Raw genomic sequence first — 26,380 nt, 5'->3', positions numbered from 1 at the left:
GGAGAGAGCGAGAGATATATGGAGAGGGAGAGGGAGGGAGGGAGAGAGAAATAGGGAGAGGGAGGGAGAGAGAGAGAAATATGGAGAGGGAGGGAGAGAGAGAGAAATATGGAGAGGGAGGGAGTGGGAGGGAGAGAGAAATATGGAGAGGGAGTGAGAGAGATATGGAGAGGGAGAGAGAAATATGGAGAGGGAGAGAGAGAGGGAGGGAGAGAAATATGGAGAGGGAGAGAGAGAGAGAGAAATATGGAGAGGGAGAGGGAGGGAGGGAGAGAAATATGGAAAGGGAGAGGGAGAGAGAAATATGGAGAGGGAGAGAGAAATATGGAGAGGGAGAGAGATAAATATGGAGAGGGAGAGGGAGGGAGCGAGAAATATGGAAAGGGAGAGGGAGAGAGAAATATGGAGAGGGAGAGAGAAATATGGAGAGGGAGAGAGATAAATATGGAGAGGGAGAGGGAGGGAGCGAGAAATATGGAGAGGGAGAGGGAGGGAGGGAGAGAGAAATATGGAGAGGGAGAGAGAAATATGGAGAGGGAGAGAGATAAATATGGAGAGGGAGAGGGAGGGGAGGGAGCGAGAAATATGGAGAGGGAGAGGGAGGGAGTGAGAAATATGGAGAGGGAGGGAGAGAGAAATAGGGAGAGGGAGGGAGAGAGAAAGAGGGAGAGGGAGGGAGAGAGAAAGAGGGAGAGGGAGGGAGAGAGAGAAATATGGAGAGGGATAGGGAGGGAGAGAGAAATATGGAGAGGGAGAGAGAGGGAGAGAGAAATATGGAGAGGGAGAGAGAGAGGGAGGGAGAGAAAGAGGGAGAGAGAGAGGGAGGGAAGGAGAGAAATAGGGAGAGAGAAATATGGAGAGGGTGAGAGAAATATGGAGAGGGAGAGAGATAAATATAGAGAGGGAGAGGGAGGGAGCGAGAAATATGGAGAGGGAGAAGGAGGGAGCGAGAAATATGGAGAGGGAGAGGGAGGGAGAGAGAAATAGGGAGAGGGAGGGAGAGAGGGAGAGGGAGAGGGAGGGAGAGAGGGAGAGGGAGAGGGAGGGGGAGAGGGAGAGGGAGGGAGAGAGAAATATGGAGAGGGATAGGGAGGGAGAGAGAAATATGGAGAGGGATAGGGAGGGAGAGAGAAATATGGAGAGGGAGAGGGAGGGAGAGAGAAATATGGAGAGGGAGAGAGAGAAATATGGAGAGGGAGAGAGAGAAATATGGAGAGGGAGAGAGAGAAAAATGGAGAGGGAGAGAGAAATATGGAGAGGGATAGGGAGGGAGAGAGAAATATGGAGAGGGAGAGAGAGGGAGAGAGAAATATGGAGAGGGAGAGAGAGAGGGAGGGAGAGAAAGAGGGAGAGGGAGAGGGAGGGAAGGAGAGAAATAGGGAGAGAGAAATATGGAGAGGGTGAGAGAAATATGGAGAGGGAGAGAGATAAATATAGAGAGGGAGAGGGAGGGAGCGAGAAATATGGAGAGGGAGAAGGAGGGAGCGAGAAATATGGAGAGGGAGAGGGAGCGAGAGAGAAATAGGGAGAGGGAGGGAGAGAGGGAGAGGGAGAGGGAGGGAGAGAGGGAGAGGGAGAGGGAGGGGGAGAGGGAGAGGGAAGGAGAGAGAAATATGGAGAGGGATAGAGAAATATGGAGAGGGAGAGGGAGGGAGAGAGAAATATGGAGAGGGAGAGAGAGAAATATGGAGAGGGAGAGAGAAATATGGAGAGGGAGGGAGAGAAATATGGAGAGGGAAAGGGAGGGAGAGAGAGAAATATGGAGAGGGAGAGGGAGGGAGAGAGAAATATGGAGAGGGAGAGAGAGAAATATGGAGAGGGATAGGGAGGGAGAGAGAAATATGGAGAGGGATAGGGAGGGAGAGAGAAATATGGAGAGGGAGAGAGAGAAATATGGAGAGGGATAGGGAGGGAGAGAGAAATATGGAGAGCGATAGGGAGGGAGAGAGAAATATGGAGAGGGAGAGAGAGAAATATGGAGAGGGATAGGGAGGGAGAGAGAAATATGGAGAGGGAGAGAGAGAAATATGGAGAGGGATTGGGAGGGAGAGAGAAATATGGAGAGGGAGAGAGAGAAATATGGAGAGGGATTGGGAGGGAGAGAGAAATATGGAGAGGGAGAGAGAGAAATATGGAGAGGGAGAGAGAGAAATATGGAGAGGGATTGGGAGGGAGACAGAAAGGGAAACTAGTGATGCTGCTACAGTACTGCAGCAGTCTGTTGCTCTACATGCTATTCAAACAACAGCCACTAGTGAAATTACTGGCAATCTTCAGACTGGGTAATGCTGGGGGAAGGGGTGTAGAAGGATGGAGGGTATGAATGGCTGAGAGAGAGTTTGATGTAGATAGCAGGGCAGGGGGAGGGAGAGATAGCATGGTAAAGTTGGAGCTGCATGCGGTAATGAAATCGCCCGGCGGGGAAAGTGAAGGAGAAGCTTATATGAGAGCCTAATGTCTAATGCACACTTGCAGGTGGTTTGAGGCAAACTCCAGCATAACAAGCAACTCTAAAAACACATGCATTTTCCCGTTTCTCTCTTTGCCTTATGATAGCATTCTCTGTCTCCCCAACTGACCTACTCCTTCTGTAAATAACCTTTTGCTTAATACATAGTTTCCTGTTTCCCCAAAGGAGTGAGCAAAAGGTGTAATATACAGGTAATGGGAGAGGAGGAAAAAATGATTAGGAAAAAAATAAGCCCTCAGCACAATTTTTGCCTTATTAAAAAGCCCTGTCAAAACAGCCGGGCTGTTCTGACTGTATACAATCTGCTCTCTCTCTCCCTTATCCTTTCCCTCCCTCTTCCCCTCTCTCTCCCTTATCCTCTCTCTCCCTTATCCCTTCACTCCCTCTTCCCCTCGCTCTCCCTTATCCTCTCTCTCCCTTATCCTCTCTCTCCCTCTTCCCCTCTCTCTCCCTTATCCTCTCTCTCCCTTTCCCTCCCTCTTCCCCTCTCTCTCCCTTATCCTCTCTCTCCCTTATCCTTTCCCTCCCTCTTCCCCTCTCTCTCCCTTATCCTCTCTCTCCCTCTTCCCCTCTCTCTCCCTTATCCTCTCTCTCCCTTATCCTTTCCCTCCCTCTTCCCCTCTCTCTCCCTTATCCTCTCTCTCCCTCTTCCCCTCTCTCTCCCTTATCCTCTCTCCCTTATCCTTTCCCTCCCTCTTCCCCTCTTTTTCCTCTAGGATCTGTTCTCCTCATTTAGTAGTTGATCAGATTAGCGCTGTTGTAAAATGGGGAAGCAAAAACACAAGTATAATTTTTTGCACGTTAATATTGATTTTTAGATGGTGTGTATGTATATCTTTTACCTTTATTTAACTAGGCAAGTCAGTTAAGAACAAATTCTTACTTACAATGATGGCCTACCCTGGCCAAACCCGGACTATGCTGGGCCAATTGTGCGCTGCCCTATGGGACTCCCAATTATGGCCGGTTGTGATACAGCCTGGATTCGAACAAGGGTCTGTAGTGACGCCTTTAGCACTGAGAAGCAGTGCCTTGGACCGATGCACCACTCGAGAGATATAGATAGCAGAGCTAATTCAGTCTGATTGAACGATCTAGTAACTGATGATCTTCAGTACATGCATCAGTACATGCTTCATATATATGAATCAATAGGTTTTAGCGCTACAGTACCTGTGTGTTGGTTTGTCTACAATTCTCTGTTTGCATTTTTACTGTTGCATCAGCAGAATGTTCTATCCCCATCTATATGCACAGAGTTTGAGTGAGTAGATGTATGCACACTTGTATGTCACCTGGCTACATGTGCAATTTTATGTTTGTGAACAGTGTGGTGTCTGTGGTGGATGTGGGGGGTTATACCTTCAGTCTTTATCTTTTGCTCTCTTTCTGCTTTGCTTCTCTCTCACTCCCTCAAGTCTTTCTATCTATCTATAACTCACTTTTTTCTCTCTATCTCTTGGGTTTTTCTGCTGACTGAAGCAGTATGCAGCAAGCACCGGCTTTCCCCTTTATTGGGGAGAGGATCTGTATGCCGCTGAGAATGGCAAAGTGAGATAGAGAGAGGGACAGGGAGAATAGAGAGACAGACGCAGTAGAGATAGGGGAGAAAAACATGTGAAACGCACCAGTTGCCCTTAGATCATCCTGTCCAATGGAAGTCAATCAGAAGGGGTGTAAAATAATCAGGAGGATGGATGCTTAGAGGAGAGGGCTGCAGTGGTGGGAAATGGATTAGTGGGCTGTTTGTTAAGTTGAAAGGCTTCTCCCCTGGATTTCATATTAGCTAGATGTAGCTGGTGGGGCTTTGGGGGAGATTTGTGCCTAGTGGATGGAAATACATTTATTTTGAAAGGGGGGATATAGTTAGGAGTAGGGATGGTGGGGGCTGCATATGGGAGAGAACAACGTTCCTATGTAGCAGAGGGGTTAAATTGCTCCTTAAAATCCTCAATAGTCAGACAAATTGTTTTTGTGTGTGATTAGATGTAGGTTCTTAATTTGATCCAGTATGCTACGGCAGGAAAATAAAAACAGGAAATGTGAATTTGTAAACTTCAGAAGACGTTTTAAACCTCAAATACACTACAGGTTTTAAAATTCCGAACAGGATGATCAAATGAAGATCCTACATCTGTAGTTAGACTAATTAGGCGTGTGCATATGCATGTGTGCGTCAGTGCTTATGAGAGTTATTCCCTTTGTTTTACCCAAAAAGAGGGGAAGGAGAGGATGGATGGAGATGAGGAAATGCAGCAGGAGTTAGACAGGTGGAAACTGCCAAGAGAGAAAATGTGATGTGGTTGTCTCACCTAGCTATCTTAAGATGAATGCACTAATTCTAAGTTGCTCAGGATAAGAGTGTCTGCAAATGACTAAAATGTAATGTAAATGTAAGACTGTGCAATTTAGAGAGAAGGGAAAAGAAAATGGAGAGTTGAGTCTGCTCTGCAGTTACAGACAAATAGGTGCTGGTATAACATACAGCCGTGGCCAAACGTTTTGAGAATGACACAAATTAAAATTTTTAACAAAGTCTGCTGCCTCAGTTTGTATGATGTCAATTTGCATATACTCCAGAATGTTATGAAGAGTGATCAGATGAATTGCAATTAATTGCAAAGTTTCTCTTTGCCATGCAAATGAACTGAATCGCCAAAAAACATTTCTACTGCATTTCAGCCCTGCCACAAAAGGACCAGCTGACATCATGTCAGTGATTCTCTCGTTAACACAGGTGTGAGTGTTGACGAGGACAAGGCTGGAGATCACTCTGTCATTCTGATTGCATTCGAATAACAGACTGGAAGCTTCAAAAGGAGGGTGGTGCTTGGAATCATTGTTCTTCCTCTGTCAACCATGGTTAACTGCAAGGAAACACGTGCCGTCATCATTGCTTTGCACAAAAAGGGCTTCACAAGCAAGGATATTGCTGCCAGTAAGACTGCACCTAAATCAACCACTTATCAGATCCTCAAGAACTTCAAGGAGAGTAGTTAAATTGTTGTGAAGAAGGCTTCAGAGCGCCCAAGAAAGTCAAGCAAGCGCTAGGACCGTCTCCTAAAGTTGATTCAGCTGCGGGGCACCACCAGTACAGAGCTTGCTCAGGAATGGCAGCAGGCAGGTGTGAGTGCATCTGCACGCACAGTGAGGCAAAGACTTTGAGGTTGGCCTGGTGTCAAGAAGGGCAGCAAAGAAGCCACTTCTCTCCAGGAAGAACATCAGGGACAGACTGATATTCTGCAAAAAGGTACAGGGATTGGACTGCTGAGGACTGGGGTAAAGTCATTTTCTCTGATAAATCCCCTTTCCGATTGTTTGAGGCATCCAGAAAAAAGCTTGTCCGGAGAAGACAAGGTGAGCGCTACCATCAGTCCTGTGTCATGCCAACAGTAAAGCATCCTGAGACCATTCATGTTTGGGGTTGCTTCTCAGCCAAAGGAGTGGGCTCACTCACAATTTTGCCTAAGAACACAGCCATGAATAAAGAATGGTACCAACACATCCTCCGAGAGCAACTTCTCCCAACCACCCAGGAACAGTTTGCCATAAGGCAAAAGTGATAACTAACTCAATATTTTGTGTCCATGGCCAGGAAACTCCCCAGACCTTAATCCCATTGACAACTTGTGGTCAATCTTCAAGAGGAGGATGGACAAACAAAACCCCACAAATTCTGACAAACTCCAAGCATTGATTATGCAATAATGGGCTGCCATCAGTCAGGATGTGGCCCAGAAGTTAATTGACAGCATGCCAGGGCGGATTGCAGAGGTCTTGAAAAAGAAGGGTCAACACTGAAAATATTGACTCTTTGCATCAACTTCATGTAATTGTCAATAAAAGCCTTTGACACTTACGAAATGCTTGTAATTATACTTCAGTATTCCATAATAACATCTGACAAAAATATCTAAAGACACTGAGGCAGCAGACTTTGTGAAAATTGATATTTGTGTCATTCTCAACTTTTGGCCATGACTGTAGAGCATGTTGAGGCACTACCTGAGAGAAATGTATGTTTTGCACAAAAAAATGGACTGGGGGAAGAAGTCTATTATCCTTATTTATGGTGTGTACTGCAGCGCAACAATACCTATCAATACCTCACCTCATACAAGTACTGTTGTATCTCCATTGCTGTCCCATTGTCGCCATGTCCCACGTGAGCACACACACTCTGGTCTGTTTACAGCGTGGCTTCTCCATTTGGAGTTGGGGATATACATTGGGGCAAAAAAGTATTTAGTCAACCACCAATTGTGCAAGTAATCCCACTTAAAAAGATGAGGCCTGTAATTTTCATCATAGGTACACTTCAACTATGACAGACAAAATGAAAAAAAAAATCCAGAAAAACAACATTGTAGGATTTTTAATGAATTTATTTGCAAATCATGGTGGAAAATAAGTATTTGGTCACCTACAAACAAGCAAGATTTCTGGCTCTCACAGACCTGTAACTTCTTCTTTAAGAGGCTCCTCTGTCCTCCACTCGTTACCTGTATTAATGGCACCTGTTTGAACTTGTTATCAGAATAAAAGACACCTGTCCACAACCTCAAACAGTCACACTCCAAACTCCACTATGGCCAAGACCAAAGAGCTGTCAAAGGACACCAGAAACAAAATTGTAGACCTGCACCAGGCTGGGAAGACTGAATCTACAGTAGGTAAGCAGCTAGGTTTGAAGAAATCAACTGTGGGGGCAATTATTAGGAAATGGAAGACATACAAGACCACTGATAATCTCTCCCTCGATCTGGGGCTCCACGCAAGATCTCACCCTGTGGGGTCAAAATGATCACAAGAACGTTGAACAAAAATCCCAGAACCACATGGGGGGACCTAGTGAATGACCTGCAGAGAGCTGGGACCAAAGTAACAAAGCCTACCATCAGCAAGGTCATTGAAGATGAAACGTGGCTGGGTATTTCAGCATGACAATAATCCCAAACACACCGCCCGGGCAATGTAGGAGTGGCTTCGTAAGAAGCATTTCAAGGTCCTGGAGTGGCCTAGCCAGTCTCCAGATCGCAACCCCATAGAAAATCTTTGGAGGGAGTTGAAAGTCCGTGTTGCCCAGCATCAGCCCCAAAACATCACTGCTCTAGAGGAGATCTGCATGGAGGAATGGGCCAAAATACCAGCAACAGTGTGTGAAAACCTTGTGAAGACTTACAGAAAACGTTTGACCTTTGTCATTGCCAACAAAGGGTATATAACAAAGTATTGAGAAACTTTTGTTATTGACCAAATACTTATTTTCCACCATAATTTGCAAATAAATTCATTAAAAATCCTACAATGTGATTTTCTGGATTTCTTTTCTAATTTTGTCTGTCATAGATGAAGTGTACCTATGATGAAAATTACAGGCCTCTCTCATCTTTTTAAGTGGGAGAACTTTCACAATTGGTGGCTGACTAAATACTTTTTTTTGCCCCACTGTAGTAATGGGGGGGAGACAAGCAGAGAAATCTGGTGGAATAATGGGGAAGGATTTATTTCTCCACATTAGAATTAATTCCCTCTCTCTCTCTTAGACACACACAAGGTTGAGCAGATGTAGGATCTTAATTTGATTTGTTGCTGAGAATTTTCCTTCACAGCAGGACATGCAAACTTGTAGTGTATTTGAGTTTTAAAAGCCCATACAGACACTCATACACACCCACTCACACAAATTGTAGCACACATGCATGTATGCTACACACACCCTTACACATGCACACACACACATGCATGCACACACACACACACACACACACAAATAACAGTCAACTCCGCTGGCTCAGACCCTCCGGGGCCTCCCACTCCAATTTCTATTCTGGTTAGAGCCAGTTTGCGCTGTTCTGTAAAGGGAGTAGTACACAGCGTTGTAAGAGATCTTCAGTTTCTTGGCAATTTCTTGCATGGAATAGCCTTCATTTCTCAGAACAAGAATAGACTGACGAGTTTCAGAAGAAAGTCCTTTGTTTCTGGCCATTTTGAGCCTGTAATCGAACCCACAAATGCTGATGCTCCAGATACTCAACTAGTCTAAAGAAGGCTAGTTTTATTGCTTCTTTAATTAGAACAACAGTTTTCAGCTGTGCTAACATAATTGCAAAGGGGTTTTTCTAATGATCAATTAGCCTTTTAAAATGATAGACTTGGATTAGCTAACACAACGTGCCATTGGAACACAGGAGTGATGGTTGCTGATAATGGGCCTCTGGTGCAGCTGGCTTCCGGGTGAAGCAGGAGGCTGTTAAGAAGCACTGTTTGGCGGGTCATGTTTCGGAGGACGCATGACTTGACCTTCTCTATAAAACAAAGACATTTCTAAGTGACCCCAAACTTTTGAACGGTAGTGTATTTTACCCCCTTTTCCCCCCTGATTTCGTGATATCCAATTGCGTTCCAATCTCATCGCTACAACTCCCCAACAGGCTCGGGAGAGGCGAAGGTCAAGTCATGCGTCCTCCGAAACATGACCCGCCAAACAGTGCTTCTTAACAGCCTCCTGCTTCACCCGGAAGCCAGCTGCACCAATGTGACGGATGAAACACCGCTGTGATAGAAAGTGGCTTTAGCAGCGGATACAGAGGAAGAGAAGGTAGAGAGGAGGGAGTGAAAGGATAATAGGTCTTCCAGAAGTTTAGTTTTCCTCCCTTTTCGCTCAGCTGCCCACAGTCCTGTTCTGCAATGAGTCACTCAGCTACGGAGAAGGAGGGTAGGGATGACCCAGCCAAGAGGAAAAAGGACAGTGCGAGTCATAGTATGCGGAAAGGGAGGAGAGTAGGGTCGAAGAGGCAAAATCAGGAGACAGGAGGGAGAAAGATTTAGCAGAAGGGAGAGCTGATGGAATAGAAGAGAAGAGAGTAGTGGGAGAGAGAGAGCGAAGATTGTGAAGGCGCATGACCATCTGGTTAGGGCCTGAGCGGCTAGGGAGGTTGAAGTCTCCAAGAAGGATGAGTGGTGAGCCATCATCAGGACATAAGATTATCAAGGTGTCAAGCTCATTGAGGAGCTCTCTAAGGGCACCTGGTGGGCAATAGATGATAACAGTGTTAAGCTTGAGTGGACAAGTGACAGTGAAAGCATGAAATTGAAATGAGGAAATGGACTGGTGAGAGAGGGATAAAAGAGAAAATCTCCACTTAGGAGAAATGAGTAGCCCTGTGCCACTGGTGCGATGACCAGATGCTCTTGGAATATGAGAGAAAACATAGTCAGAAAACACAACTATCTGCAAGTTATGAGCAGTCAGCAGTTCACACACCAAGTAGTCTACTGGGAAGACGGCAGCACTTAAAGTAGATGGCCCTAGCTAGCAAAAAGACAGTACTAGAGAGATTTAAGTAAAAAATTATAGAATGTCCTCTATAGAATGTCACACACACACACACACACACACACAAAGAGTTAGTTTACACTTCAAATCCAATTGTATTAGTCACATCCGCTGAATACAAGAGGTGTAGACCTTACAGTGAAGTGCTTACTTACGAGCCCCTAACCAATAGTGCAGTTTTAAAAAAATACTTTCAGGGCACACTCATTGATTTGGGTCCACTTTTCGACATGCCTAGCTGACCACTGGTCAAGCTGAGTTGCCACTCTCAATCTTTCTCAATTGGAGGGATATTGGCTGTAATGATGTTACTTAGTGAGGATGTCTTTCTCTGTCCCCCTTTTCTCTCTCATCCTCACATGACATCATGCCTCTAATGTCTTCTGTTCTCTGTTAGTATAGACTGGGTTATCAATGTCTGTGCTGTTCGATTGGATAATCAGAACTGAAGTTTGTGATGATGCAATGCGATTGATGGAATTGCTGACCTGGTTTCATGGACTAGCCACTGACTTCCAATTGTTGTTCATTTGCATATTTAGATTTTCTTATGGTCTAACTGTACATTTAATGATGGTTTTTCAGGGCTGTGTGTGTGTGTGTGTGTGTTTGTGTAACTCTGGGACCAATGTGCCCATCATCTCCTTTACTTCTTCCAGATTTTCTCTCAGTCCTTCACAGCCTCTTATGCCATCTACAATGTGGCTAAAGGGTAGGTACAGTAGAGCCATGAATGCTAATGCATGGGCTGCACTGGGCATGTGCATTGCTGATGCAAGTGGGCCCTGGCCTCGACTGGCCAAGCACCACCAAATGTGTATTTCTTTCATCTGAATAAACTTCATCTGTTATGTCAGACATCCATTACTCTTATACAGTAATTGTCCTCTCTGGCTGGTCAACATCAATTCTAGGTTTACTATCAGAGATTCCTATCTGCTGGCCCACCAGTGAGGAAGGGCGCTCCTGTGTCTGTCGATGGAAGCTTGGGCCTTGGGTCTACAGTATGAGGAGCACTAATGCCAATTAAAGGAATTCAGAATGACCTGCTCTCCAATAAAATATGAAATGCCTGGGAATGTATTGCCGTAATATGTCTGCCTGTTTTTAGGAGGATAAGAGTGTTGTTTCAATGGATTGAAAGAGGTCTTATTCCATTGCATGACTGACCTCCGTCTGTTTGGTTTTAGCATTTGCATCGTGTCTTTTTTACGACATCTCTCAAGTGCTTACAAACAAGCATGGACAGATCTTCTCTCTACATTTTTTTTAATCCACAAGTGGCTTTAGAGGTCAGTCGAATCCTAATGGAGGGACTGTGTCTGTGTGTCTGTGTGTGTGTCTGTGTGTGTGTGTGTGTGTGTGTGTCTGTGTGTGTGTCTGTGTGTGTCTGTGTGTGTGTGTGTGTGTGTGTCTGTGTGTGTGTCTGTGTGTGTGTCTGTGTGTGTGTCTGTGTCTGTGTGTGTGTGTGTGTGTCTGTGTGTGTGTCTGTGTGTGTCTGTGTGTGTGTGTGTGTGTGTCTGTGTGTGTGTCTGTGTGTGTGTCTGTGTGTGTGTCTGTGTGTGTGTCTGTGTGTGTGTCTGTGTGTGTCTGTGTGTGTGTGTGTGTCTGTGTGTGTGTCTGTGTGTGTGTGTGTGTGTCTGTGTGTGTGTGTGTGTGTCTGTGTGTGTGTGTGTGTGTGCGTGTCTGTGTGTGTGTGTGTGTGTGTGTGTGTCTGTGTGTGTGTCTGTGTGTGTGTCTGTGTGTGTGTCTGTGTGTGTGTCTGTGTGTGTGTGTGTGTGTCCCAGGGTTCTGTTGGAGCTTAACCCTCCAGCGGGGGAGAAGGCATTGATACAGTATGCTGCCTGGGGACTGCAGGGGAACCAGCTGGTAAGGCAGCTGCTCTCATTTTAAAATTTTTAATTTAATTTCGCCTTTATTTAACCAGGTAGGCTAGTTGAGAACAAGTTCTCATTTACAACTGTGACCTGGCCAAGATAAAGCATAGCCGTGTGAACAGACAACAACACAGAGTTACACATGGAGTAAACAATAAACAAGTCAATAACACAGTAGAAAAAAAGAAAAAAAGAGTCTATATACATTGTGTGCAAAAGGCATGAGGAGGTAGGTGAGTAATTACAATTTAGCAGATGAACACTGGAGTGATAAATGATCAGATGGTCATGTGCAGGTAGAGATACTGGTGTGCAAAAGAGCAGAAAAGTAAATAAATAAAAACAGTATGGGGATGAGGTAGGTAAATTGGGTGGGCTATTTACCGATGGACTATGTACAGCTGCAGCATTCACTCATAGAGACACACACACACACCTATACTCACTCATCCTGCATTCCACCTCAATATCTGGTGGGCTAGAAATGCATTTGAGACCACAAATCTATAACGCCTTTATTCAGCGGTGGTTCATATTTGAGTTCTAAGGATTTTTTTCTGTGATTTATTTCACAGTGTTTATTTCACAGTGTTTGTTTCACAGTGTTTGTTTCACAGTGTTTGTTTTAGATTCATATTGGATTATGTGTTTTGAATGTAAAGTGTTTTTCAGTGCAATGTTTGTGTTCAACTAACAATGCAAATCTTTCAGTGGCAAGTTGAGATGTATTGACTTGTGACTTAGCTGATGCATTCCCACTTGGAGCCAATCAGACATTTGATTGGGCCAGCCAACACTGAGCACTGTGTGCCTTGCTTTGATAATGGATTAGTACTGTTTCTGTTGCTGCCAGGCCTATGTGTTTGAAGGCGATATCTATTACCAGACAGAAGTGACCAGTAAACCTCTCCGCCTCACAGCTACAGGCAGAGAGGGGCTGGTGGTCAACGGGCTGAGTGACTGGATTTACGAGGGTAAGAGATACTCTAACCCTTCCTCTATCACGATGACATAGACACTGATTGGTTGGATAAAAACTGTTTGCAAAATTGGATTTTCCACATTGAAAGCTGTTCCCTGAGATTAATGACATTGCAGATAGTATATGGCTTTGATAAATGTTTTGCACTATTTGCAATGTGTAACAATTGGACTTCCATGAGTAACAAATGTGTATTTGAAATAGTTTTGACACATGATTGCTTTGTTCATCTGTAAAATTGTTTATAGAGGAAGTGCTCTTGACTTTCTCTGCCAACTGGTGGTCGAAGGATGGAGCTCGCTTGGCATACCTCACCATCAACAACTCTGCCACACCGCTAATGGAGATACCTCACTTCTTGGGCGGGGTCTATCCCTCCAATGTGTTCTTTCCTTACCCCAAGGTAAACGACACTGATCTCATATGATAAAATGTATGAATGCTCTGATTATGTTCTCTCAGCCTGTCATGTTATCTAACGAATCTAATACTCTGATCCTATATATGTGTGTGTGTACAGGCTGGCTCCACCATCCCCACTGTCAGTCTGTTTGTGGTGAATCTCTATGGTCCAGCTCACACTCTAGAGATGATCCCTCCAGACTCTGTCAGGGCCAGGTACTACGTCCAAAATTTAACCAACTGACATCGTCATTAATGTTTTTATCTGTTCTAATGGGAAATTTAAGATGAATAAAGTTAATATTGAGTTAAGTGATTAAAACAATGTATTATACTTTTCTGTCACTCCCTGACCTTAGAGAGCAGTTTTATTTCTCTATTTGGTTAGGTCGGGGTGTGATTTGGGGTGGGCAATCTGTTTGTTTCTATGTTTTGGCCGGGTATGGTTCTCAAACAGGGACAGCTGCCTATCGTTGTCTCTGATTGGGAATCGTACTTAGGCAGCCTTTTTTACTTTTGGTAGTTGTGGGTAGTTGTCTTCGTTTGTGCATGTACAGTCTTACGGAGCTTCACGTTCGTTTTTATTGTATTATTGTTTTGTTGGCGACATTTGCAAATTAAGAAAAATGTACGCTCACCACGCTGCACCTTGGTCCATTCTATACGACGATCGTGACATCTTCCTTTCTGTAATACACATGATTCTGTTTGTGCAAGGTTGATGGTCACTAGACTTGAATTCTAGATTTGAATCTTATAGACTCCTATCTGCTGATGATATTGGCGCCAGTCTAAAAGGCTCTGCAGCATTTACGGTGATACGGCCTCTGCAAAAGTGTCACGATCGTCGTACGAACTGGAAATATACTCAGACCAACGTGCAGCGTGATTTGGGTTCCTCATGTTTAATAAAGGAAACTCACAAAAACCAGCAACCGAAACGTGAAGTCATGGAGTGCTCACAGGCAACTACACACAAACAAGATCCCACAAAAACCAGTGGGGAAATGGCTGCCTAAATATGATCCCCAATCAGAGACAACGATAAACAGCTGCCTCTGATTGGGAACCATACCAGGCCAACATAGAAATAAATGCACTAGATCACCCACCCTAGTCACACCCCGACCTAACCAAAATAGAGAATAAAAAGGCTCTCTATGGTCAGGGCGTGACAAAAAGTCAGGGCATTCATGCTTCTTGAGTTTCCTGTAGCAGAGCAGCGCTGTTGTGAAGGAAGTTGTCAAGGAAGGGAGTTTGTGTTTATACAGGACCTCCTGAACCCACCTACTCTCAACCAATTATGTTAATGCAGCGCTTCAAGAAGTTATATAGAGCCCTCCGCATTGTTACAAAATTTGGGAGGCGCACAGCGATGCGGTACAGAGCTGGATTTGGCATCTGCATGCCCCCGGATGCTCCACAATTGCGTCACACCCTCCACACAGAGCCTCCGACCACATTTGTGGATCAAGCCTACATTGGCTTTAAAGGAGCGAGTTCAGAGGATACACTGGTTATTATTGTATTGTGTGAGACTGTGTGGTTCAGTACCTTGTGTTATGTCTTTTGTTATGTGTTTACAGAACATATGTGATTAGGATTTAATAAGGGCCTGCTCAGAGACGGCTCGTTATGTTTCCATGCTCCCATGCTGGAGGTTGTCTCCCTGTTGCAACTTGTATTAAACCAGATTAGTTTTTGATTGCCTTTACCAACGACTGCTTTCCTATTTGTTTCACCTAGAAAATCCCCTTTACATCTGTGTTGTGCCATCCAAGAGACTTTCTCTTTCTGTCTGTTTCCCTAAATGTCTCCCTAGAGACCGCTACATCTCCATGGTGACATGGATCAGCAGCACTCAGTTGGCGGTACGTTGGTTGAACCGGGCCCAGAACCAATCAGAGCTCTGTGTGTGTGAGGCCACCACTGGGGCATGCTCAAAGGTAAGAGGTCAAAGGTTACTCCACAGTAATCCAATGGGTGTCCTGACCCTTCTCTCTGCCATTCATTAATTTTATAGCATTTCCATCCCATAAGCTATACACTGGGGTGTTTGGATTGATTTCCTTAAAGGAAAACTCCACCCAAAAACAATGTTTTGGTATTTGTTTAATTAGTCAATTGTTGACATAGTCCCAAAATGTTTTGCTTGTCAGCACTCAAGTTTTCAACATATGTCACTTTAAAAAAAATACAGAAATCATCCACGTATGATGCAAAACACAGCATCATACGATGCTAATTGCTTTCTGTATTTTGAAACTTGCATAGCTTGAACACTAGATTGCTGACAAGGAGAACATTTTGGGACTAAATCAACAATGGACTAATGAAACAAATACCAACCTTTTTCCTTTAAGATGTCATATTCTCTCCCTTCCAGCTTAAATAAGGTCAATTATACTGCTTGTGATACATTTCCAATGATTCGCTGCAGCATTTATTTGCCACCTCTCTCCAGCCAGTCCTTATGGATTCATTATATAATATTAACTTTGGCTGTTTAATTATGCTGAAACGTTTTCTTTATTTCGTATCTCCATATCAAATCCACAGAAACACACAATGGTCATGGACTTAATGCAAAACCAACGACAGGTAGGCATTTCTCATTTCATAAAAGCTGCTACTAATTGAAACTGGTATACTGACCCAGTCTTATTGGCTTGTGATATTTCCTGGATTGGTATTGTTGACCATGCCTGTCTCATTTGTCCAACAGGAGGTGCCCTTGTTTTCATCTGATGGCTCTTGGTTTTATTTGACGTTGCCAGCCAAGCAGGGTGCCCGGGGGGAGTTCCGCCACATTGCCAGTCTGCCAGCCCAGGTCAGTGTGAGGGCACTCAAACTTTTATACCCCTGTGTCATCCTACAATGGTTTAATGCCAGACTGCTTGTTAAATCTTCAATAGGGTCAGGGTTTGCCTGGCTACCCAAACTCCTTGCTCTGCCACGCCCACTGACGTTTGTTTCTTCTCTACAATGAGTGTGGATATAAGTACCTCCCTAACAATTTCTAGAACACAAACATATTATATTTTTACTTTTTACCCCATTATTTCCCCAATTTTGTGATATCCAATTGGTAGTAATCCCATCGCTGCAACTCGGGAGAGGCGAAGGTCGAGAGCCATGTGTCCTCCGAAACACAACCCTGCCAAGCCGCACAACTTCTAGACACACTGCTTGCTTAACCCGGAAGCCACTGTCCAACTGGCGACTGTGTCAGCATGCATTCGCCCGGCCCGCCACAGGAGTCTCTAGAGCGCGATGGGACAAGGACATGCCAGCCAGCCAAACCCTTCCCTAACCTGGACTACGCTGGGCCAATTGTGCTCCGCCTCATGAGTCTCTCATTCATGGCCGCATGCAACACAGCATGGGATCAAACCCGGATCTGTAGTGAGGCCACTAGCACTTCAAAGCAGTGCCGTAGACTGCTGTGTCACTCTGAATATATTCTAACCTTTCTGATTAGTCACAGGAACCGATGGGTTGGGCCAGAGCTAGACACCATGTGGGCGTTTTGAAAATTCGTCATTAGATTTGGTACTCTGATTAGTTTGTGGTGATGTCATTTTGACGTCACCACAAATGACTTCAACGATGGTAGTCTCAGACTGAAGTATGTAGCGAACATAGAGCAGTGGAAGAATTCAGTTTGATTCATCCGGCAAGGTCAGGGTGGCATAAAACAACATGTGATTATACAGATCTTAATGTCAGAGAGCTGAAGTCTTGGCAGTGATTATTTTAGGTATCTGTGACTGTTTCTGAATAGCTCTGTTTCCCTGACAATGTTCTTATCTACATCTCCCTCTCTGTATCTGTCGGTTACTGTCTTCACATCTTTTTTTTGTGTTGTTTTAACCCCCTTTTCTTGGTATCCAATTGGTAGTTGCAGTCATCGCTGCAACTCCCTTACGGACTCGGGAGAGGCGAAGGTTGAGAGCCATGCATCCTCCGAAACATGCCGCACTGCTTCTTGACACAATGCCCACTTAATTAACCCGGAAGCCAGCCACACCAATGTGTCGGAGGAAACACAGTGCACCTGGCGACCCTGTCAGTGTGCATTGCACCCGGCCCGCCACAGGAGTCGCTAGAGCGCGATTGGACAAGGACATCCCTGCCAGCCAAACCCTTCCCTAACCCAGACGACGCTGGGCCTATTGTGCGCTGCCCCATGGGTCTCCCGGTCGCGGCTGGCTGCAACCGAGCCTGGACTCGAACCAGGATCTCTAGTTGCACAGCTAGCACTGTGATGCAGTACCTTAGACCTCTGTACCACTCGGGAGGCCCTTCACATCTTATTACATCTTTCTCTGGATGACTCTGCATTCCACTGGCAGTCTGTCTGTTTCTGTATTCATCCCCCTCTTTTTCTCTCTCATTCTATGTGACACAGCCTGCCATCCCCCCTGTCCCTCCTCGCTTTCTGACGTCCGGGAACTGGGATGTCACTGTGCTGTGTGCCCTGGATGAGGACAATAGGAAAATGTATGTGAGAGCCTCTGCATGTGATGCTATATATAGAGCCTCTGCATGTGATGCTATATAGAGAGCCTCTGCATGTGATGCTATATAGAGAGCCTCTGCATGTGATGCTATATAGAGAGCCTCTGCATGTGATGCTATATAGAGAGCCTCTGCATGTGATGCTATATAGAGAGCCTCTGCATGTGATGCTATATAGAGAGCCTCTGCATGTGATGCTATATAGAGAGCCTCTGCATGTGATGCTATATAGAGAGCCTCTGCATGTGATGCTATATAGAGAGCCTCTGCATGTGATGCTATGTGGAGAGCAACTGTGTGTGTTGATATAATTAGCAGAAATGACAAGTAGGCTACTGTTGTAGAACGATGATTTAGACACAAAAATACATAAAGGTATTATTGCCTTTTAAAATAACTAGCCTTTGATCCTTAACTTAAAGAGGCAATGTAGTATTCACTTAAAAAATATCTGACTTTGCTCAGGGCAAGTCAGCTGAAACTGAACAAGACATGATTAGATGGTCATAGACTGAGCAGGGCAGAGTCACAAGTCCTTTATGCTTAGACAAATGTAGTTGTGTGTGTGTGTGTGTGTGTGTGTGGCAGCATCATCATCATCATCATCACAGAGCATGATGGGAACCGGACGGATGCAGGCAGTCCCAATTGCCCATGTGGTAGCTGGCACGTCTGTTTGCCTCCAAGCAAGACATTCATATAGCACAGCTTTCATACTAATTTTGCTGATTCGACAATGGAGTCAAACTCAAATCACTGGAAAAGTTCTGTAATTCAGCCTTATCGACATTGTCTGAGAATCAACTAATGCCATGAATGTGTTGAGTGAAGTGTGTAAATAAATAATATATATCATAGTGTCCATATGGACTAACTAACATATACTATTTATACAAAAGTATGTGGACACCCTTTCAAATGAGTGGATTCAGTTCTTTCAGCCCCGCCCGTTGCTGACAGGTGTATAAACTCTAGCACACAGCCATGCGATCTCCATAGACAAACATTAGCAGTAGAATGGCCTTACTGAAGAGCTCAGTGACTTTCAACGTGGCACCATCATAGGATGCTACCTTTCCAACAAGTCAATTTGTCAAATTTCTGCCCTGCTAGAGCTGCCCCGGTCAACTGTAAATGCTGTTATTGTGTAGATGTGTGAGCCACACAAGCTCACAGAACGGGACTGCCGAGTGCTGAAGCGCGTAGTGCATAAAAATTGTCTGTCCTCGGTTGCAACACTCACTACCAAGTTCCAAACTGCCTCTGGAAGCAACGTCACCACAATAACTGTTCGTCGGGAGCTTCATGAAATGGGTTTCCGTGGCCGAGCAGCCGCACACAAGCCTAAGATCACTATGCGGAATTCCAAGCATCGGCTGGAGTGGTGTAAAGCTTGCCACCACTGGACTCTGGAACAGTGGAAACGCGTTCTCTGGAGTGATTAATCACGCTTCACCATCTGGCAGTCCGCCAGACAAATCTGGGTTTGGCGGATGCCAGGAGAATTCTACCTGCCCGAATACATAGTGCTAACTGTAAAGTTTGGTGGAGGAGAAATCATTCTGAGGCTGTTTTTCATGGTTCTCTCTAGGCCCCTTGGTTCTAGTGAAGATAAATCTCAACGCTACAGCATACAATGACATTCTTGACGATTCTGTGCTTCCAACTTTGTGGCAACAGTTTGGGGAAGGCCCTTTCTGGTTTCAGCATGACAATGCCCCGATGCACAAAGCAAGGTCCATACAGAAATGGTTTGTTGAGATCGGTGTGGAATAACTTGACTGAGCCCTGACCTCAACCCCAACGAACACCTTTGGGATGAATTGGGACGCCGTCTGCGAGCCAGGCCTAATCGCACAACTTCAGTGTCCGACCTCACTTATGCTCTTGTAGATGAATGGAAGCAAGTTCCATCAGCAATGTTCCACCATCTAGTGGAAAGCCTTCCCAGAAGAGTGGAGGCTGTTATAGCAGCAAAGGGGGGCCAACTCGATTGAATGTCTTCTATTGACTGCATCACTTTGTCCTCTCTGTTTGCAGCTACTTCCTCAGCACAGAAGAATCCAGACAGAGCAGACACCTGTACAGGTGAGGCCATCCTGTCAAAACTACTTTATCCAGAATTTCATCCTTCGTAGGCGTGCTGACTTTGACTGATGAAGTTACATTTTATTTTTTATCTCCCAAATCAAAACATTTTAGTTACTGAAACATTTTACTGAATGTAATTTCCAAATTTTAAGATGAAAATATTAGTTAATCAGCCAATGAAACAAAACGATCTATTTCTAATTCAAGTCAAAGGAATGGTGGTTCAACAATTTTCTGGTTTCATGAGAAGGCAGATGATCAGAGAAGTGAAGCGTGAGCTGAAGGGTTAATTTGTGCAGCAGCCGAAGCCGTTCCTCTCGAAGGGCGCTCCAGGCAGACCACCTAACATGTTAATCAGAGGTGACCAAGCCAACGCAGTGGATGGGATGGTGCTGTGCTAGAGGATGAGTCACTGGGATGTAACGACAGCGTCCCAAGTGGCACCTTATTCCCTATATTGCCCTACAGTATATAGGGAATAGAGTGTCATTTGGGACACAGACATAAAAACTGATCCACGACCTGTGATTAATGTGCTCAGTCCCCCAGTCATTCGCCTTATGTTTTATATTGTGTTTTTTTATTAGCCTGCTTTTGGCCTCACCAGATGATAGAGGGAGAGATTGGTGTCTGGTTTAAAGGTGATTTTCTGTGCATTCTTTTTTGGTACTTCCCTTGGAGAGAGAGAGTTACTGAGAGGCCGGAGATAGTGGTTTTATTTAAATAGTTGCCTTGAAGAGTCCTATTCACCCTATTCTTGTTTGAGAAGTCAGTCCTATTTGTGTTGAGAAGTCAGTCCTATTTGTGTTGAGGACTCAGTCCTATTTGTGTTGAGAAGTCAGTCCTATTTGTGTTGAGGACTCAGTCCTATTTGTGTTGAGGACTCAGTCCTATTTGTGTTTGAGGAGTCAGTCCTATTTGTGTTGAGGACTCAGTCCTATTTGTGTTTGAGGAGTCAGTCCTATTTGTGTTGAGGACTCAGTCCTATTTGTGTTTGAGGAGTCAGTCCTATTTGTGTTTGAGGAGTCAACTCAGTAATGTATTTTAACATAGCTATCAATGTATTATTTGTTTAATTAAGGTGTAATTTACAACCTTAATGTATTGATTGGGACAGCCAAATAGTTTCAGACCCAAACCTTCCTCATCCACTATTCTTTAAGGTGTGTTTGGTCACTCTGTTGTCTTCCTCTCTTTCAGTGCGGACTTTGAAGGGATCTTCAACCGCAAGTGTCTGACCTGCAACCTTCTAGATGACTGTAGCTTTTTCAAAGCCGTGTTCAGCCCCAATCAGACATATTTCACACTTTATTGCCTAGGTAGGAGCTCTGTACACATGCACTCAAACGCAGGCATGCTCGCACACCACACGCACACACCCTACTGCTTGAATTAAAACAGCATTTTAACAATAATCAAACATGTATACTTTTTCTATCGCTTTGGCCCATGTTTCCCTAGGCCCCGGAGTCCCCAAGGTGACAGTACACAACACGAAGGACCCCTCCAGTGAGTCTGGTTTGTCTGACTAATCTATTAAACACTCTGAATCTTAATCTCGAACCTTCTCCACTTTTTACCATCAGACACTTTCAACAATGGCCAGTAGAGGGCAACATGGGCAAACGAACATATAATGTAGAGCAGTTTCAGACAGTAATTGGAATTCAGAAAGGAGGCGGATAGCTGCATGACCGTGAATAGACTGTGTAAATGTATTTTGTTTGATCACCTTTAGGATACATAGTTCTGGAGGACAACACACCTCTCTCTGAGACCCTAGCAGGGAAGAGACTCCCAGAGACTGTCTTCAAGACCCTCGCAGCTGACAACCATGGTAAGTGTGTGAAACCACTCTGGGCCCACACACACAGAGCAGTCTAAAATTATAATTAGCATTCACTGACATAATTTTACATTCGCTTCAGTCACAAAACAGAGACTGCCTTAGGTTCAAACAGTCACAAAACAGAGACTGCTTTTGGTTCAAACAGTCACAGAACAAAGACTGCTTTGGGTTCAAACAGTCACAAAACAGAGACTGCTTTGGGTTCAAACAGTCACAAAACAGAGACTGCTTTGGGTTCAAACAGTCACAAAACAGAGACTGCTTTAGGTTCAAACAGTCACAAAACAGAGACTGCTTTTGGTTCAAACAGTCACAGAACAAAGACTGCTTTGGGTTCAAACAGTCACAAAACAGAGACTGCTTTGGGTTCAAACAGTCACAAAACAGAGACTGCTTTAGGTTCAAACAGTCACAAAACAGAGACTGCTTTAGGTTCAAACAGTCACAAAACAGAGACTGCTTTGGGTTCAAACCGTCACAAAACAGAGACTGCTTTGGGTTCAAACCGTCACAAAACAGAGACTGCTTTGGGTTCAAACCGTCACAAAACAGAGACTGCTTTAGGTTCAAACAGTCACAGAACAGAGGCTGCTTTGGGTTCAAACAGTCACAAAACAGAGACTGCTTTAGGTTCAAACAGTCACAGAACAGAGGCTGCTTTGGGTTCAAACAGTCACAGAACAGACTGGTTCCGCTTGACCAGGCATGTAAATAACAAGCCAAATATAGCAGCATACCCATAAAGAAAGTAATTGTTTCATTTAGTGATTAGGTCTCCATGGTAGCGAGAGCATGATTCATACTCTTCCTTTGGGAGGAGAACAAAGTGTGTGCGTGCGCACGTGCATGTGTGCTTTGTGTGTGTGTGGGTGTCAACTGTAGGCCTACACATTCTCAATGACTTACCGTTAACTCATTGTTTAAGTGTCACGCATAGGACTCAGGGGAGCTCATTTACTGGTGCTTTAGTTTGATGCCTACAGGTGTTTCAGGGGGAGAATACTGATGAGCTCTGGTTCAGTGTATACCTCTGTATATCTTATTTGAGACTGAGTGTGGGCCCTCTGTTTGTTTTCCTTTTAGATCTACACCTGAAGCTGTCTCTGCCCCAGGGTTATGAAGCCCACCTTCTCCCTCTACTCATCATTGTGTAAGTTATATACACAGCTGATCAATCGTGTTATAACATGCTTATGCCATTGTATGAAGCCTCTTAATGTGAGCCTATATCAAGGATTCACTTTTACAGTTTTACGGCCTGTTACGTAACTTTTAACAGACATTGATTTCCCCATAGTTTACCAGCAGGCTAAACCACAGCTTAGTTGTTTAACCTTTGCCCTTTGTTCCTCCTGTTGTCATGCAGGGACGGAGTTCCAGGCAGTCAGTCAGTGACAGAGGAGTTTACTATGGGATGGCCTGAGGTGCTCGCCAGCACACATGACATGGCGTTAGCCTGGGTGGATGGAAGAAGTGGGGTCGGACGGGGGCAGAAGATCAGCAGTGTGGATCCCCGCAAGCTCAGCTCCCTCAGAGTCAAAGATCAACTAGGAGTCGTAGAGTTAGTTTTCTACAGTGTTATTATTGGCCATTACATTTGTTGACATATTGTAGAAATTATCCATAAATAAATGTATGACCTATTTTGTTTTTTCTCCACAGGTGGTTGATGCAATTGCCTTACATTGATGATCAGCGGATTGCCTTGTATGGCAAGGTTACTATTATGTTTACTATGGCAACAATTAACCTATATTCTGGCCACGACCACGTGATCACAAGAGTTTCAAAAGTATAATGTTGCAAAAGCATATATTATAAAGACTCTCTGTTTAATGGCACTTGTGTCTTTCCCTACAGGCATTTGGTGCTTATTTATCCCTCAAGATGCTAGCTGCGACTGATCAGCTGTTTAAATGTGCAGCCGCTGTGGCTCCCATAACAGATTTCAAACTCTACAGTAAGTGAAGACTATACAATAGTGAAAAAACACACAAGAGCCTATGTTGAAAAGGAAACCATTAAAAGTAATCTATTTTGCTTTCATGTATAGGTGCTGCCTTCTCAGAGAGGTATCTAGGTCTCCCAGCAAAGGAGGAGCACACTTACCTGGTGAGGATCCTCATACCTTGTGTGATCATGCATGGTAGGAAGTATAAGGCAATAGGTTATTGTAAGGGCTTTCTGTCTCTGTTTTGTCTCCTCAGACGGCATCTGTATTGGAAGATGTTCACAAGCTTAAAGACGAGAATTTCCTCTTACTGCATGGGACTGCAGACGGTGAGATTTGGCTATGATTTTAACAGCTAAATTTGTCCACTTTTTTTTATCAATATGCAATTCAACTGCTGAACTTATTAATAATAACTTGTATGTGTTTGTTTATGTCTTATGTGTGTGTTTTTTGGCTTTGGGTGACGCAGCACGGGTCCACTTCCAGCACAGTGCAGAGCTCCTGAGCCGCTTGGTGAAGGTGGAGGCCAACTACTCCCTGCAGCTGTACCCAGATGAGGGCCACATCCTGAAGGAGCGGCGCAGCATCCAGCATTCCCAACGGACCTTGGTGCACTACCTCCAGACCTGCCTGAGACACAACCCCCTCCTGGCCTCCATAGAGGAGCCAGATGAGGATGACTGAGTACTCCTTCCTCTGGCACTGGAGAAACATACTGAGAAGTGACGACTACTCAGTCAGACTACTACTAAACACTAGTCTCTTCCCACAGCCACTGACTAGACACAAGACCACGGGAGTGTGGACCAAGAATATCAGATCATAGCCTACTGTTATCAGTTCACAGCAACTTTGGAAATATACAATTTCTTCCCACCATTGTTTGTACTGTTTGAATTGTGTTGTTCCTGATTGTTTACACTGTGTGGATCCATTATCCAAGAAGTGACCATGGCCAGGCCAAATGTTGATTCTTCTTAAAGTTTACAAAATCGCCTGAACATGCATGTCGTAATGGCTGCATGAAGCGGAGTGGTTTACAATGCATTCTTCTATGTTTCGGTATCCTGCATATCTTAACTTTGCTTAATTTATTACAGCTAAAATCAGCCTGCTACTCTGTTATGTAACACATATATGGTATGGACTTAGTGTCACTTTTAATGTGCCAAATACATGGTATGTTTGTTTACAAGTGTATTCACCATGCCAATTCAGAGATGTATCCGGACTTATAGACTGTATTTTCCATGCCTCTTGCATGATTATTTTCAACAGTTCCATGTTGTATTTGGTAACTTTGGATGGATATAATAAGAATGAACAAACCCAACAAAATATAATATGAAGCACATTTGTTAGAAGTTTATTTCAGTAGTTATGTTTTAGTTTTTTCTTAAATTAATTTCCTTTGATAGTCACGCATACTTTGTTCATGTGTACTGCAAAAGTTTAACACCTCACTGAAAAGTATACATCTCCCACAGCAACGTGGACTCCCAATCAAAGTTGTGGAACGTCTATGGTGCACTGCATGTAGTCTGTTTGCAATTGAATAGCCAACTTTACATTTTTCCTTTTTTTTGTTTTACTAAATCCTTTACGATAAAGAATCAATTCCTTGTTTTACAGAAATATTGTTGTGTGTGTTCCATCACTGGCTGCTTTGGAGAGGAAAGGTGGAGCCTCGGCCAAAGTATCAGAATTGAAATAGTGAATGAATAACTGTCTGTTGTGTCAAGTATAATTTCTTGAACCGGTCTCATTGGTACCAGGTGTTTTTAACCTAGACCCAATAGATTTGGCAAGAATTGGATAAGTGCAATATGTCCAGTGGTGGAAAAAGTACCCAATTCTCATACTTGAGTAAAAGTATAGATACCTTAATAGAAAGTTACTAAAGTGAAAGTCAATCAATCAATCAAATAAAGCCCTTTTTACGTCAGCCGATGTCACAAAGTACTATACAGAAACCCAGCCTAAAACCCCAAACAGCAAGCAATGCAGATGTATAAGATGAAAACCTTCCTAGAAAGGCAAGAACCTAGGAAGAAACCAGGACCTGAGTGGTGGCCAGTCCTCTTCTGGCTGTGCTGGGTGGAGATTATAACAGTACATGGCCAAGAAGTTCAAAGATGACCACCAGGGTCAAATAATATTAATCACAGTGGTTGTAGAGGGTGCAACAGGTCAGCACCTAAGGAGTAAATGTCAGTTGGCTTTTCATAGCCAAGCATTCAGAGTTAGAGATAGCAGGTGCGTTAGAGAGAGTCGAAAAACAGCAGGTCCGGGACAAGGTAGCACGTCCGGTGAACAGGTCAGGGTTCCATCGCCGCAGGCATAACAGTTGAAACTGGTGCAGCAGCACAACTAGGTAGACTGGGGACAGCAAGGAATCATCAGGACAGGTTGTCCTGAGGCATGGTCCCAGGGCTCAGGTCCTCCGGGAGGGAGCGGGAGAGAGAATTAGAGGGAGCATACTTAAATTCACACAGGACACCGTATAAGACAGGAGAAATACTCCAGATATAACAGACTAACCGTAGCCCCCGACACATGAACTATTGCAGCACAAATACTGGAGGCTGAGACAGGAGGGGTCGGAAGACACTGTGGCCCCGTCTGACGATACCCCCGGACAGGGCCAACCAAGTCAGCCAGTAAAATACTACTTCACTAAAAGTATTTGGGATTTAAATATAGTTAAGGATCAAAACTAAATGTAATCGCTAAAATATACTAAGTATCACAAGTAAAATATTGCTGATATTTATCAAATTATTTCCGATCTACACTTGTAATTTGTATGGTCATGTCCAGAAACAATTCATTTAAATTGTGTGACAGAATGAAACGGAAATGAGTTCCATCCCAGTCTTCCGTTTGCCTTAGCCA

The 26,380-nt window shown here is 44.2% G+C and overlaps 1 protein-coding gene across 1 annotated transcript; it reads left to right on the top strand.

The window, feature by feature from the left end:
- The first annotated feature begins 9,160 nt into the window (after window positions 1–9,160).
- LOC110531227 (inactive dipeptidyl peptidase 10) lies at window positions 9,161–25,120 on the top strand. The gene is made up of 21 exons (XM_036986960.1): window positions 9,161–9,253; window positions 10,469–10,521; window positions 11,597–11,678; window positions 12,540–12,660; window positions 12,917–13,071; window positions 13,189–13,286; window positions 14,893–15,016; window positions 15,630–15,671; window positions 15,796–15,900; window positions 17,482–17,573; window positions 19,632–19,679; window positions 20,883–21,001; window positions 21,144–21,191; window positions 21,421–21,519; window positions 22,615–22,681; window positions 22,898–23,092; window positions 23,194–23,248; window positions 23,392–23,491; window positions 23,585–23,643; window positions 23,739–23,811; window positions 23,955–25,120. The coding sequence occupies exons 1-21, from the start codon at window positions 9,161–9,163 to the stop codon at window positions 24,167–24,169; spliced, it is 2,043 nt and encodes a 680-aa protein (XP_036842855.1). The 3' UTR covers window positions 24,170–25,120.
- Window positions 25,121–26,380: the final 1,260 nt, after the last annotated feature.

The sequence above is a fragment of the Oncorhynchus mykiss genome, chromosome 9 (genome assembly GCF_013265735.2).
Source record: "Oncorhynchus mykiss isolate Arlee chromosome 9, USDA_OmykA_1.1, whole genome shotgun sequence".
Classification (NCBI taxonomy): Eukaryota; Metazoa; Chordata; class Actinopteri; order Salmoniformes; family Salmonidae; genus Oncorhynchus; species Oncorhynchus mykiss.
The sequence above is the reverse complement of the archived record's forward strand: the minus strand, read 5'-3'. Positions and strand labels throughout refer to the sequence as shown.

Excerpts from the sequence above, each read along its gene's own strand:
- LOC110531227 (XM_036986960.1), top strand. The coding sequence starts at position 9,161 with ATGAGTCACTCAGCTACGGAGAAGGAGGGTAGGGATGACCCAGCCAAG. Across the intron at positions 13,287-14,892 it reads CCAGACTCTGTCAGGGCCAG|AGACCGCTACATCTCCATGG; the intron begins GTACTACGTCCA and ends ATGTCTCCCTAG. Across the intron at positions 21,520-22,614 it reads CCTCGCAGCTGACAACCATG|ATCTACACCTGAAGCTGTCT; the intron begins GTAAGTGTGTGA and ends TTTTCCTTTTAG.